The sequence below is a fragment of the Carlito syrichta genome, unplaced genomic scaffold (assembly GCF_000164805.1).
Source record: "Carlito syrichta isolate Samal-C Ts95f unplaced genomic scaffold, Tarsius_syrichta-2.0.1 Scaffold313839, whole genome shotgun sequence".
Classification (NCBI taxonomy): Eukaryota; Metazoa; Chordata; class Mammalia; order Primates; family Tarsiidae; genus Carlito; species Carlito syrichta.
In genome coordinates, this window is record NW_007257935.1 from 476,548 (window position 1) to 491,176 (window position 14,629).

Genomic DNA, 14,629 nt, shown 5'->3' on the forward strand with positions numbered 1-14,629 from the left:
TGCTCTTGGAGGAATCACTTACATGCACCAATTCTTCATCATCTCGTGCAGAGTAAATAGCAAATCTCCTTTCCAACGTAGTCTGCAGGCCATCTTGCTCATTGACTGAAAGGTCTGCATTAACTGTAAATGTTCCAATGAACCTGGGGAGAAACCAGGCATTCTTTGTATCAGATGTCAGGGCAAAGAAGAATTTTCATTCTTTTACAGCCAAGAAAATCAAATGGGGGGTGGGTTGTGAGACCTGCCTGCCTCCGTCCCACTCTTCCCAGTTTGTCTGGCTAACTCCTATCATCACTGCAGACCCAACTCAGACCTCACCCCCTCAGAAAGCCTTCCCAGAGCTCCTGCTGTGCATGCCCATAGTCTACAAAATACCTCCTCCAAGCAGTCCTCACACTACTCTGTAATTACCTGGTCTGAATTTGTCTACCACCAGCCTGACAACTCTACAGGGCAGGACCATGAGTGGTCTTTTTCTGTCTGCAATGCCATGCCCACTGCCTGGTACACAGTTCACACCACAGGGAAGGTCTGCGAAACTGAACTGAACCCAGCCCAAGAGAACCACAAATCCCACACTCAAGCTCTGCAGGGAAGAGGGCCTTACCACTTCACCAGGTTGGAGAGGTAGTAGGTATCCACATCTTGAGGCAGCACTTTGGTAAAACGAATTGGGATAATGGAAAGGCCAATAGCACGCAGATCTGGCTGGTTGCAAATGCTATTTCGATAAAAGCCATTTGCCAGCAGGCACAGAAGATGAACCTGCGAAGAGGAGGAAAGGAGGAAGGAACATAGGAGGAAGGCTAAAAACGAGCAGGGATCTGTGTTGCCAAACTCAAGACCCCTTGTGGATAAAGAAATATTTGTTGGGCCGGGCTTGGTGGCTCAGCCTGTAATCCCAGCACTTTGGGAGACTGAGGCAGGTGAATTACCTGAGCCCGCAAGTTTGAGACCCTCCCAGGAAACTTGGTGAGACCTCATCTCTACAATAAATCAAAAAATTAGCCGGGTGTGGTAGCACGCGCCTGCAGTTCCAGCTACTTGGAAGGCTGAGGCAGAAGGATCGCCGGAGCCCAGCAGGTCAAGGCTGCGGTGGCCGGGGGCAGCTACTGCACTCCAGTCTGGGCAACAGAGTGAGACTCCAACTCAAAAAAAAAAAAAGAAAAGAGATATTCATTGCCATTTCTACCTATGAGAAAGTAAAAGTGCTGGCATTACCCATTTTCTGAGACTCTGTGTTTCGCCCCCCCTTTCTCTTTCCATACACTCACCTCCTCAAAGGATCGTCAAATTGCAAAGCTTCGAAATACAAGCGTCTTTTATCCCAAGAGAGAACGTCTTTTAGAGACACATACTTTAGGGTTTCTGGATGAAATGCTCCAGCCAGATCAGGAGGAAAAGGGAGTGGGCCAGAGCTGGCAAGACTGCCCGGGAGCCTGTGGAAGCTGGGGTGCCATGCGGATTCGCTGGACTGTTCTCACCACTTCTGAGTGTGCTGAGCCCAAACTTCTCTGCCACAGACCTCGCGTCTCTGCCAACCTCTGCCCCCTAATCCACCCTCTGCCAGCCTACTGACATGCTCATGTGGCTGTCTTCCCCTTCTCTCACACACGGCTTTGCATCACGTTCCCTTCAATTGGCTTCCTGCTCCCCAATAGCAGCCTCCCCACTTAACCGACAGTGCTGCCTCTTTCCTCACTCAGGCTCTAATCCTTGGAGGTATCTTGATTCTTCCCCCTCTTTCATCTCTGACACCCAGCAAGTGGTGAAACACACACAGCTGTCTCATTTCATCCCGCAGGTCTCTGGGAGGTGGTGTCCCCTTCTCGAGCCACTTGGCCACCCCTGAGCCTCAAGGTTCCAGTGGGAGCTGCACGCACAGCAGCTCTCCCATCTCATCGCTCCCCACCCTGGCAGCCCACTGCCCACCAGAGGAAAATCAAAGCCTTCCCTTCCCTCACCATCCACCACGCACACCCTCCACACATGCAGACCAGCAAGTCATCCCACCGTCCCCTCCACAATGTGGCTAGAGCTTTTGACCCTTTCTCCTAAATCAAGCCTTCCTCAGCTACACAGACCCACACTGACCTCCCTTCACTGTGCTAAACACAGTCTTGAGTTTCTGTTTGGAAGTCCTTGTTCGTCTGTGAGCTCAGACACTCCTTAACTGTAGGAATAAGCTTTACACAAGTCTCTATTCCCTCAATACCAAGGCGCCTTGCTAGGTCTGCAGAGGTATTCAACAACTCCCCATTAAAGTCAAAGCCACGGTGACTTTAGCAGAGATCAGAATTAATGCCACTGAACGGCTAAAAGAAGAGATGCAAGGTGAGCTCCTGTTGTTGAGCCAAGAACTGTGCTACGACTACCTCACCTATAACACACAGCCACCCTCCAAGGTAGGCACTAGTGTTACCCCCACTTCAGAGGTGAGGAAACAAAGGCTCACAGCCAGTAAGAAACTTGCAAAGGCCACACAGTGAACAACAGAACCAGAAATCAAGCCTTGGTCTGACTGACTGAGAAGTCAAGTTCTCTACACCGAAGAATACTGTCCTTCTCACCACCACTGCCCTTACCTTGTGTGTGTCCTCAAGGACCTCCTTATTGAAACGTTTCATCATCCTCCGAAGATGTGCCTCAAACTCCATTTTTATCTTTTCACTGCAGCACATAGTGAAAAAATCCAAAAAAAAAGCAGAAAAGTGAAACCAGACCCACCCCCCGTCAACTCCTCCTGCTCGTAATGATATGTGAATCATGCTCCCTGTTCTCCTACACAAGGCTGTGCTACCGGAACCCACCTGCAAGACTGCTATTTTGAACACACTTTCCTACTCCTTCTCACCCGTAAACCTTGGCTTGGGACATTCTCTACCCAGACTACTGTCCTCTCAACCAGCACTAAATCACACCTCACAGCCATGCCTTAAAGCTCATTTCCTCCAGGAGTCTTTTCTGACTACCTGACACTTCCAGCTCCTGACTCTCAAGTTAACGACCACTGTTTTCATATTAAATTAAAGCACAGTCATGTATATGATGCTGTTCTAGTATAAAATCTCTTTCATATTTTTGTCCTATGAATCTTCAAGCAAATCTGACACTTCTTGAATGACTTCTATTATCTCCCTCTTCTGTGCCTAAGAATGCTCCCACCACACAGTGGAATTCACTAACCAATTAACCACCAGGTTGTACCCTATATCCCTAAGCCATCAGAAGCTGTGGAGGCCCTGGGGACCCTGGGATACACGGGAGCTCTCCTCCATGGCAGGCCCTGCTTTAAGTCCTACAGCATGCTGTGGTGGGAAAAGCATGGTGCTGGGTCAGATGAGAGAGGTGTGCATCTTGGCTCCTCCACTCACTGACTGAGTGACTCCTGGAACATTACTTAGCCGTTTTTTGTTCTAGCTCCTTATCCTAATAGTGTTCTAAGGATTAGGTAAGATGATGAGAGACCTGCTCAGACATTGGCACGCAGAGTTCCCTCTCTTCATCTGCCCAGCCAGGACACAAGGTTTCTCATTCAAGTCCTTCAAGGTGAACCCTAGGCTTTCTCACCAAGGTTCCTGACCACTTTGATACCCAGCCCTGGTGTCCCCTACATGTTTCTCAGAAGTTTTCATTAAGTAGCAGCTCTTGCCTCTTATATGTGACAGTAACCTAAAAGCAAGGACCTGATCTTACCTTCTTTCCCTTGTTTTTGCCTGCTCCGGTGTCTCGATCTCTATCTCCACAGGCTTTACAGGCACAACAGACTGAGAGAAGGCTGTATTTTCTCCCACATCACCCAGCACAGGTTCACTAAGTTCTATCAACAATAATTTTAAAAATCAATAATAATAATTGATTCCATACTAAACAAAATCAAGGATCTGCAGGGAAGAAGTGAGGACTAGATGTGAGTAGAAAACTATACATACCACGCTTTGAATTCCTACAATTGCCAGGCACTGTGCTAAGTGTTTTACATGTGTTTGTCTTATTTAACCCACAAACAACTCAGACAAGTAGCCTTCTATGAGGAAATTAAAGCATAGAGCTACTGGGTTAAATTAGATACAGACCCCTGCAGACAAAAAGCGGATGCTCATGTATGTATGTGTTTTAGTAGATACTCTTGGGAAGAAAAAAAAGGCTAATGAAAACAATCTCTTATTCTCTGTACTGCTGTAATAACATATCACAATTTGCTTTGCATAGTCATGATTTAGGTGCCTGCCTTTCACTTTAAATTGTAAACCTGTAAATGACAAAGAATCTTTTTCATCTCCTTACCCCTATACTGCTTGTAAACACTAGTTAAAATGAACTGAATTTGCTGAACTGGATCTAACTGAGAACTCCATTAGCAAAAGTTCCTTTAAAGAAGGTCTGGACGCCAAGAACACACCTGTTCTAAGGATTATCAGACAAAACTAGGACATGAGACATTCTACAAAACAACACAATAGAACCCTTCAAAAAATACAGTGCAATGAAAAGCAAAAAAAAAAGAGGTGGTGGGTGGTGGGTACAGCTGGCCATTACAAGAGACTGAAGAGACATAACAACAAATTGCAAAGCTTACACCTCGATTGTATTCCGGATTGGAAAAAGAAAGAAGAAAAGGAAACAGCTATAAAGGATATTTTTGTAACAACTGGGGACTTATTTTTTACTTTCTTAGGTATAATAAGGTCAGTTTGTCATGGAGGAGAATGTCCAGTCCTAGGAAATGCACACTAAAGTATTCAGCAGTGAGTTACAGGATGTCTGCGGCTTACTTTCAAATGGCTCCACAGTGAATACTTATAGTAAGAAACACACATTCCATGTGACAAAATGTTAAAGGAAATGAACCTACTGAAGAGTACATGTACATTTCAATTTCTATTGTGAGTCTGAATATTTTCAAAATAAAAAGGTAGGGAAAAGTCATATCAAAAAGGGCAGAATCTCAAGATAACATTAGCTGCTACTGGGCAATCCCTTTGGGTCCCCTCCCACTTTGGGAGTTTTTCTGTCCTCTCAATAAATCCTGTTTTAAAAAAAACAAAATAAGCCAGACTCGGTGGCTCAGCCTGTAATCCCGTGCCTTTGGGAGGCTGAGGTAAGTGGATTGCCTGAGCCTGCGGGTTCGAGACCCGCCTGAGAAGCGAGACCTCATCTCTACAATAAATCAAAAAATCAGCCAGGCTGGTAGCGCATGCCTGTAATTCCGGCTGAGGCGGAAGGATCGCCGGAGCCCAGCAGGTTGAGGCCGCGGCGGCCGGGAGCAGCCACTGCACTCCAGTCTGGGTGACAGAGTGAGACTCCAACTCAAAAAATAAAATAAAATAAAATAAACAAATACTGGAACTCACCAGCTGCTATTTATTGTGAGTATATGACAAGCTAGGCTCATTACATTTGCAAGTATTTTTTTCCCCACAACAATTCTGAGCCTAGCCTGTGCAGGGCTCATAGTAAGTACTCAGTGTTTACAGAATGTTACCACGAACAAAGCCAGTTCAGAGAGGAAAAGTTACTTGCTGGAGGTTAAATTACTTGCTCCCACACTATACAAATGGCACAGCTGGGCTCTGAACCTAGATCTAACTACTTGCAAAGTCTGTGCTTTTTCTCCTATATGATGCTGCCTCTGTTTTTATAGCTACTCCACTGACAGTCACAGAGGAAAAAGAATAAACAACCTTCTTTGTTTCCATTTATCAAAGCAAGTCCCTACTACAGCCTTATCTTTGCCAAATTAGTTTCAAAAGAAAACAACAGCATTGCAAGTAGCTTCAAACAGAATCAAACAAATAGAATCCAGCCATTCTGAAAACAAAGATGTTCACCTTCGACCTCTTCCCAGTCATCTTCACTTTCTTCATCTTCTGGGTCACTGCCTTCAGCCACAGTAGCCCCTCTCTTGGGATGGTGTGCCTTCTTGAGGTCACTTGGGAAGTTTCTGGGTAAACATCACAGGAAGGAAGATGAAGAAGGCTCAGATATCTATTGTTACATTTGAGCTAAATGGAATAAATAAATAAACTCCATCTATTCATGAAGAATCTGTTGCAATTATTTAAAGATGATTAGTGAGCTCTGAGTGTGACTTCCTCCATTAACATGGGTCTCAAAATCGCATCAAGATGTGCTCTGATTGTCAGTTCCATTAATACTAGATAGTTGTCCAAAAACCTACAGCTTAGAGCTGTGTGAAAGAAAACATAGCTGTGCCTGGAAATAGCAAGGGAAAACCTAAAAAAATCAATAATAACGTAGGCTCCAGAAGAGTGTGGCATCCATGTTATCGATATGTGCAGTTGGAGGCCAGAAGGAAGAGAAGGGAGTTTACAATTGCTTATCCTACCATAAGACCACTCAGATTTTTCCTACCTTTAAGAAGTATGGGCCGGGCTTGGTGGCTCAGCCTGTAATCCCAGCACTTTGGGAGGCCTAGCAAGTAAGTGGACTGCCTGAGCCCACAGGTTTGAGACCAGTCTGGGCAACTTGGTGAGACTTCATCTCTACAATAAATAAAAAATGAGCCAGGCGTGGTAGTGTGTGCCTATAGTTCCACCTACTTGGAAGGCTGAGGTGGAAGGATTGCCGGGGCCCAGCAGGTCGATGCTGGGGTGGCTGTGAGTATGCCACTGTGCTCCAGCCTGGGCAATGAAGTGAGACTCCAACACACACACACACACAAAAAGTATGAGACTGAGTTGGTAGAATTCCAACTTCAAGGTAAGTGGGGATATGACTATTCATAATCATAGAACAACAGAAACATGAACAGCTAGCTAGGTAAGCAGATGACTACATAAATAGCTAGCTAAACAATGTCTCAAGACTAAATGGTTGCTAATATGTAATACATTTCTGCAAATATCAAATGCATCTAGAGACTGAGTTATTTGTAGCTGTTGTGAACTTTGGCACTTGGCACCAAGTGAGAATATTATCTAAGATCTTGGCACAGACACTGAAAATAACCAAGCCTCAGTCTTCAGCTTTAATCATACACATTCTCTTACGAGCATATCACCTTCTCACAATACCACAACAACAAATATTTTCCCTTAGAATAAGCACAGGAGAAATGACCACAGTCAACCCTCAGGTGAACGGGAAAGGGGAACCCAGAGTTTTCTTTGGGAGTGTCCTGGTCTATTTTTGGGTAGATGTCTCTGGAGACAGAATTCAACTAGTGAGGGGAGGCAATGGGAAGCAGTAAGCTCAGAAGTGTTCTTCAGAAAAGCCTAGGGAAAGGGAGAAAAGGTGAAAACAGGGGACATGTGTATGATTTTCTGTGCTCTTTTCTAATGCTTCCTGTGGCCTCTACTGGACAGCTCTCCTATGCCAGACTACCAGTTGCTGGAAAAGCTTACACTGCGAATGAGGAACTCCTGCCCCTCTGTTCTTCCTCTTCTCCCCGTACTTTCTTAGGAGGTGGATAATCAAGTGTTCACTAGGCTCATATTCATTGCTCACAGCACATTAATAAGAATGTTCATTCATTGCAAAAATATTTGTTCAGTTTCTGCTAAATTAAAAGCCCTGTTGTAAATGCCCACATAGCATACAAAAATGAGACACGTAGTTCCAGACCTCGGGGGTCAGAGGGTAGTAAGCCTCAGTAAGCATGGTCACAGATAACTGGCAGGCATGTCACCCTCTCCAGAATCACTACAGGAAATCAGAGGAGGAAAGGGGGGAAGAATCAGTGAAGACCCTAGAGAAGAACCCTGGAGTTTCTGACCTGCATCTTCAAGGTGGAAGAAAGCAAGCATTCCAGGTAGAAGAAAATATGAGCACAACTAAGGTGTAGAAAAGCATGAGACTGTGTTGACTGGATGATGCGAAGTCCAGTCGGGCAGGAGTGGAATGTGCTTGAGGACAGCAGGACAAACTCAGCCTGCAATGGCAGGCGAAGGTTTTGTACCAATATTTTGTGTATATCTGATTTCTTAAGTAGTAGAAAGAGCACGGCAGCAGAAGTCAGAAGACCTCGGTCCTCCTGCTTTTGCCCCTATCTAGCTGTGTAATCACAATAAATCATTTTCTGGGTCACTGTCCTCATCTGAAGTTTCCAGTTCTTATTGGTCTGAGTTCTATCTAAAAAAGTTTAAAGATTCAATCTTTTCCAAGGATCCCAGTGACAAGTAAGAAGAGTGGGCTTTATTATTCACACTTCTCCGAAGGGAACAATGAAGACTTGGTCCAAAGCTTTACACCCATCTTACCTGAAGTCATCTCCATCACTGAGGGCTTCAACCTTTATAACATTGAGGTTTTCAGGTTTAACAGTCACCTTGGCCACTTTCTTTTTTGCTGGACCATCTGCTGAGCCCCCAGGATCACTGCAGCCTCTCTTCCTCTGTCCTCGTGAAACTTTAGAGAGAAGGCTTTTCTTTGGAGGTTTCTCATCTTCAGAGACATCTAGGTGACCACATGGAACAAGAGGTGAGAAACGACAAGAAAAGCAGAGGAGTGTGGCTTGCAGGCAAGGAATGAAAAGGCTCTGAGCTCTCTCCCCAAACCTCCTCTCCACCACTTGTTCACCATCCCATGGCTGGTAAGCAACTAGCTCTTAGCTTCTTCCCATGTGCAGCTATCCATGTTCACAGTAAAAACTGTCCCCCTGTATCAGCATTTTATTCTGCTACTCAGACTGCAGAGACCATCATCTGACTCAAATAAAATCTACCTTCTGGCCGGGCTCAGTGGCTCAGCCTGTAATCTCGCACTTTGGGAGGCTGAGGTGAGTGGATTGCCTGAGCCCACGGGTTCGAAACCCACCTGGGCAACTTGGTGAGACCTCATCTCTACAATAAATTTAAAAAAAAAAATTAGCCGGGCGTGGCAGCGCGCGCCTGTAGTTCCAGCTACTTGGAAGGCTGAGGCGGAAGGATCACCGGAGCCCAGCAGGTCGAGGCTGCGGTGGCCGGCCAAGAGTGGCCACTGCACTCCAGTCTGGAGTGAGACTGAGTGAGACTCCAATTCAAAAAAATCTAACTTCCAATCCTAAATTTCAGCTAATCTCCAGTGAAGAAAATACAGTCATCCATTAATTAGCACCCTGCTTATTTACTATCTGCCAAGACTAATGATTTCCTTTAGGGATAGATAACCTACTCCTCTTATGTACTTCAAGTTCATAAACATGTCTGAGTTCTACCACAACCTTATTTCTACTAATCCATGTTTCTGCCATTTTTCAAGACCAAAGTGCTCAAAACTCATGCTATTATGAAACCTTTCCAATCCAACCCAAAGGGTACTCGTACCAACCACCTCAGTAAACTTAAGTTTGCAAGAAAATGTAGGGGATTCAAAAATATCTTTATTTTCTTAAAATATTCATTGTTTCTTGTTGAGAGAAAATATTTAAAAATGCAATGCTGTTGATTTTGTTTAAATTAGGGTGTCTAAAAGCATGGCCTGTTTATTTACATACAAATAAATAAATATATTAATAAATTAATTTTAATAATTTATAAATAATATGGCAGAGGATATTTTTCTATTTTGCAAATATATCTGCACAAAATATCTTTAATTTTATATAAATCTGCCTTTACCTTTGCATTACTGCTTCAATCGATTTTAGAAAATAAAAATAATCTGGCTATTATTGAGGTTCCAAAAGAGGCTACAATATCACCCTGCAAGAGCAAATTAATTCAGTCTTTTCATTTAAGGTTCATCCTGCTGACTCTCTGGACAGGTATTCGTATTCCCCAAGAACGTACTTTTTCTGGGGTAAAAAGACTCTTCCTTTTAGTCTAGATGAAATCATATGTAATTTTAATAAAGTTCAGATTATAGAAGCATTTGTTTTAACACAAGATAAATCATTGATACTGTTGTTTTTTAAAATGTTGTATAAAAGAAGGAATTTATCCATTCCCATCTTTCAAACATTGTACTGGAAGCCTAAGAAGTAAAAAAATTTTGAAGAATAAAATATTTCAGCCAGGCTCAGTGGCTCAGACTGTAATCCCGCACCTTGGGAGGCTGAGGTGAGTGGACTGCCTGAGCCCATGGGTTCGAGACCCGCCTGGGCAACTTGGTGAGACCTCATCCCTACAATAAATCAAAAAATTAGCCAGGTGTGATAGCACGCGCCTGTAGTTCCAGCTACTTGGAAGGCTGAGGCGGAAGGATCGCCGGAGCCCAGCAGGTCTAGGCTGCGTTGGCCAGGAGCGGTCACTGCACTCTAGTCTGGGCGACAGAGTGAGACTCCAACTAAAAAAAAAAAACAAGAAAAACGATGTATGATCTAACATTAAGCATGCAAAGTTGTTTTTACAGTATGCTTTCTGTCATGAAAAAAACACGCTAGAAGGAAACAGACCATTATATAGTGGTGGCTATTTCTAGATGATTTTTCTTTATTCTTCACTGGGTTTTTGGTCATAAGCATCCAGAGGCTCTTTTCCAGAACTCTTCAAGACCTAGAGTTGTCTAATATGCCTATTCAGCCTCCTTGAGCTCAGTTGTATCTCAGTAGGGGAGAATTACCACTGTGCTTTGCTTGGCCTCCATATTACATTACAAATACATTACATTTCCACGGAGATCTACTAAGAACACCTAAACAATCTAGCGACATCTCCCTTGCATTTAGAACAAAATCATTCAGAATAAGATTCAAACTCTCAAGCTACGAGCTCTGCCCACGTCTCTCATCTCAATTCCTCCCACTCAGCCCCTCACTCCCTGTGTCCAGCCAGCTGGCCAAGAGCATTCCCTCCTAAGAGTCTTTCTATTTACTGTCCTCTCTGCCTAGAACTCTCTTCTCCCAGAACTTCCTATGAATTGCTCAAAAATACATTCAGTAACTGGATCGCAATGTCACCTCCTCAGAGGCCTTCCCTGAACACTGCTTCAGATTTAGCTGCCTCTTCCCACCCTCACATAAGTTTTATTGCAGCATCCTGTTTTACTTTCTTCAAAGCTCTCATCACCATGTAAATTTGGTGTTTTGGTTTTTGGGTTTTTTTACAACTTGTTATTGTCTGCCCCACCTGCCCCTCCCTAATCATAAGCTTCAGGAGAGCCAGGATTTCACCTGTCACCACTATAATCCCACTACCTGGAACGGTGCTTGGAAATAGCAGGCACTCAATAAATAGTTGCTGAAGGAACTAATGACCTACAACAATGAAGACATTAACAAGGAAATACAAAGAAATCAGAGGTTTCTGAGCAGTAGCAAGGAATTAATGTGGACGACTGTTTCTTTGTTCCTATCTGTTGAAAACAGCAAAGGATCACCTTCATTTGCATGCAGAAACTACACTGACAGTCACTAAATTATGTCACCTGCAGTACAAATCACAATTGTTAAGCTTTGCTCCTCCACTCAACCACAGCGAGACTGGAACTCTCCCGATGCTGGAAGCTGCCTTGGGAACTGATTGTTAGCGCATCTGCCTAGCAGAGTTTGAGTAGGCTTAGGTGCCTCCTTACCACCATGCAGGTTGAATGACCTACATGGGACCCTGCCAAAGCCTCTGTATGTCACCTTATTGAAAAATCACAACCACCCTGCAAGGTGCTATTACATTTCACAGAGGAAGTTCAGAAGGGCTCAAATATTTGTCCAAAATAACCTACCCAAGAGCATATACTAAGCTAAGACTAGACCAAGCTGGCACCCAGGTGAAGTGCTAAGCTGGGAGGAGTGCTACCTAGGCCGGTAGCACTTCTATCAGAATAAAACCTTTAAATTTTGGATTGCCACATACCCAGAATACACTTTAAATGGAATACCAACTCTCCTTCACAGCTCCTTGTTAAAATAGTAACCATCCTTTAAGTCATAACTCAAACAACTTCAGAGAGCATTTCTCAGTCTCTCCAATTATTCCTTTGGAGGCCACAAAAGCCTTGTACCTTCTACCACAATGTTTAACACACTATGCCTTGGATATTGCATGTGCAGATGTCCATGCTACTCTAAGATCCTCCAAGATATCTCTATCTCCCATGTTACCTAGCTCATGTATAGCACATAGCAGATACTCAAAAAATGTTTTTTCAATGGGTAAATGAGTAAATGAATAAAGTGGAAATCATAATATTAATTATGAGGCAAATCACCTCCTAAGTTTAGGAATTATTATCATTTAACTACTTCCTAGTGGAAGATGACTATAATCAGTACAGAATCACAGTATCTAGTGTGACAGAGCCCTTGTTAGTTATCTAGTCTAGTCCTCTACCCAGTTATTTCAGAAGACCCAGAAATCTCTTCCACAGCATGCATTTTTCAATTGTTTAAAATATTTGTGGTGCGTGCCTGTAGTTCCAGCAACTTGGAAAGCTGAGGCAGAAGGATCGATCAAACCCAGCAGGTCAAGGCTGTGGTGGCCATGAGCATGCCATTGCACTCCAGCCTGGGAAACAGAGTGAGACTCCAACTCAAAAAAAAATAAAACAAAATATTTATTGAGTACTTAGTACAGCTGGTCCTCCCAATCTACGGATTTCACATCCAGATTCAACCAACCACAGATGGAAAACATTTAGGGGGAAAAACACAACCATAAAAAGCAATATAAAATTTAAAAATACAGTATAACAACTATTTACATAGTATTTACATTGTAGTAGGCATTATAAGTAATCTAGAAATGACTTAAAGTATACCAGAGTATACCAGAGGATGTGTACAGGTTATATGGAAATACTGTGTCATTTTATACAGGGGAATTGAGAACCCACAGATTCTATTATTCGTGGGGATCCTGGAACCAATTTCCCAAGGATACTGAGGGATGACTATATACTCTGGAGAAGGAACGGAAGGGAGGACAGGAGAGGGTACAGCAAAAAATAAGACACGCTGGGCCGGTGTGGTGGCTCACACCTATAACCCCAGCACTTTAGGAGGCTGAGGTGAGAGGAATGCCTGGGCCCATGGGTTCGAGACTAGCCTGGGCAACTTGGCAAGACCTCAGCTCCACAATAAATCAAGAAAAATTAGCATGATAGCACATGCCTGTAGTTCCAGTTACTTGGAAGGCTGAGGCAAAAGGATCTCCGGAGCCCAGCAGGTCGAGGCTGCGGAGGCTGTGAGCGTTCCATTGCACTCCAGCCTGGGCAACAGAGTGAGACTCCAACTCAAAAAATAAAAATAAGGCACGCTTTCATGAAACTTAAACACTAGATAAGCAAGCAAAAAGGAAGCAAATAAATTAAGATCATTACAGATTGTGAGAGAGGATGAGAAGGCAATAACTGCAGTCCTATAATACCTGGGAAAGACTACCTTTAGATAAAGATGCTCAGGGAAGTATATGACTTGAGACCAGAAGAAATAGAAAAAATCAGCTCAGCAAGAGCCATGAAAAAACATTCTAAGCAAAAAGAACATCAAAGGTTCAACGTGAGAAATATCTTGGCACATTTGAAAAACAGAAAGGCCAATAAAGAGGGTATCTGGCAAGGAAGCGAGGGGCAGGAGACCGTAGGAGAGGGAGCAGTAGCCCAATCACGCACCATCTAGTGTAGCCGGTAAAGGAGGTGAATTTATGCCAAACGCAAAGGAAAAGAAAACAAGGAAGGTTTTAAGTATGAGCCAGGCGTGATTTTTGTTGGTGTTGTTAAAGATCATTCAGGTTGCCGGATGGAGAACTATTGCAAAGGGATGAGAAGTCGGTAAAGAGGAAACTGCGCTTAAATGAAAGGTGATGTGGCTTGGACAGAGGCGGTGGCCATGGAAATTAAGAGACGTGGACAGACTTAGACACAGTTCTGAGGCTGAACTGACTTGGCTTGCGGACGGATGAGACATGTGCATGCAAGAAAAAGGTGGGGTTTGCCTTGACAAGTGGGTAGGGTCCTTTATTAGGATGGGAAAAACTGGAGAAGGGACAGATTTAAAGGGAGAAACCATGATCTTTGCTTTGACCATGACACATATAAGAAGCCTATCCGACACCCACAAGGGGAAGTCATGTTGGATCCCAACTTGAAACTCTAGGGTGAGATGCAGCTGAAGTTATTATTCTAGGAGTCAGCACACCACAGCACTCTACGTCCCGGTCCATCCGTATTCTGGGGATCAAAGTAAACTGCGATGCCTTTCCCCCTCGCTCAGCCCGCAGCATCTTGCCGCGAGGCTGGACTTTGTCCTCTGGGCAACAGGGAACAGTGAAAAGGCTGCACAGGGGAGCTCGCGATCAGCCCAGGCCGCCGGGGAACCGCTCGGAGCGTCGCACGAAGGCGCAGGGACAGCGGGGAGGACCGGGCCAGCGGTCTCACGGGCTGCCTCTCCGGGCCACCCTCGTGTCGTCTCCGCGCGGAGCGTGCGCGGCAGCCTCAAGCCTCTCACCTCCACGTCCGGTCTCCCCGCCTCCGGGCCGCCTCCGGGCCTTCTCCGCCCTCTTGCAGGATCGCACCGCCGAACCCGGCGCGGCCTCGCTCTCACTCGCATCCTTCTCCTCACGCCGGGCCTTGCTCTTGCCCTTGGACTTCTGGCCGCGCGGTTCGTGCGCCCGCGTCTGCCCGCCCGCCGCGCGCTTCCGAGCCATAGCCCCGGCGCGAGCAAGATCCGCTTCGCGAGTGACGCACTGGCCACGGGAGGCCGGAGCGCGGGTTCCGCCCCCAGGCGTGCGCGCTCTGGCCACACCCCTTG

General features: G+C 44.9%; 1 protein-coding gene across 1 annotated transcript in view; it reads right to left on the reverse strand.

Moving 5' to 3' along the window:
* XPC (XPC complex subunit, DNA damage recognition and repair factor) overlaps positions 1 to 14,567 on the reverse strand; it is a 38,029-nt gene extending 23,462 nt beyond the window's left edge. The window contains exons 1-7 of the mRNA XM_008070602.2: positions 14,423 to 14,567; positions 8,226 to 8,421; positions 5,835 to 5,947; positions 3,700 to 3,823; positions 2,589 to 2,673; positions 611 to 768; positions 23 to 143 (exon numbers count right to left, since the gene is read on the reverse strand). Coding sequence (XP_008068793.1) covers positions 23 to 143; positions 611 to 768; positions 2,589 to 2,673; positions 3,700 to 3,823; positions 5,835 to 5,947; positions 8,226 to 8,421; positions 14,423 to 14,525 — 900 coding nt within the window. The 5' untranslated portion in view covers positions 14,526 to 14,567. The remainder of the gene's footprint in view (positions 1 to 22; positions 144 to 610; positions 769 to 2,588; positions 2,674 to 3,699; positions 3,824 to 5,834; positions 5,948 to 8,225; positions 8,422 to 14,422) is intronic.
* Between the last annotated feature and the right edge of the window lie 62 nt (positions 14,568 to 14,629).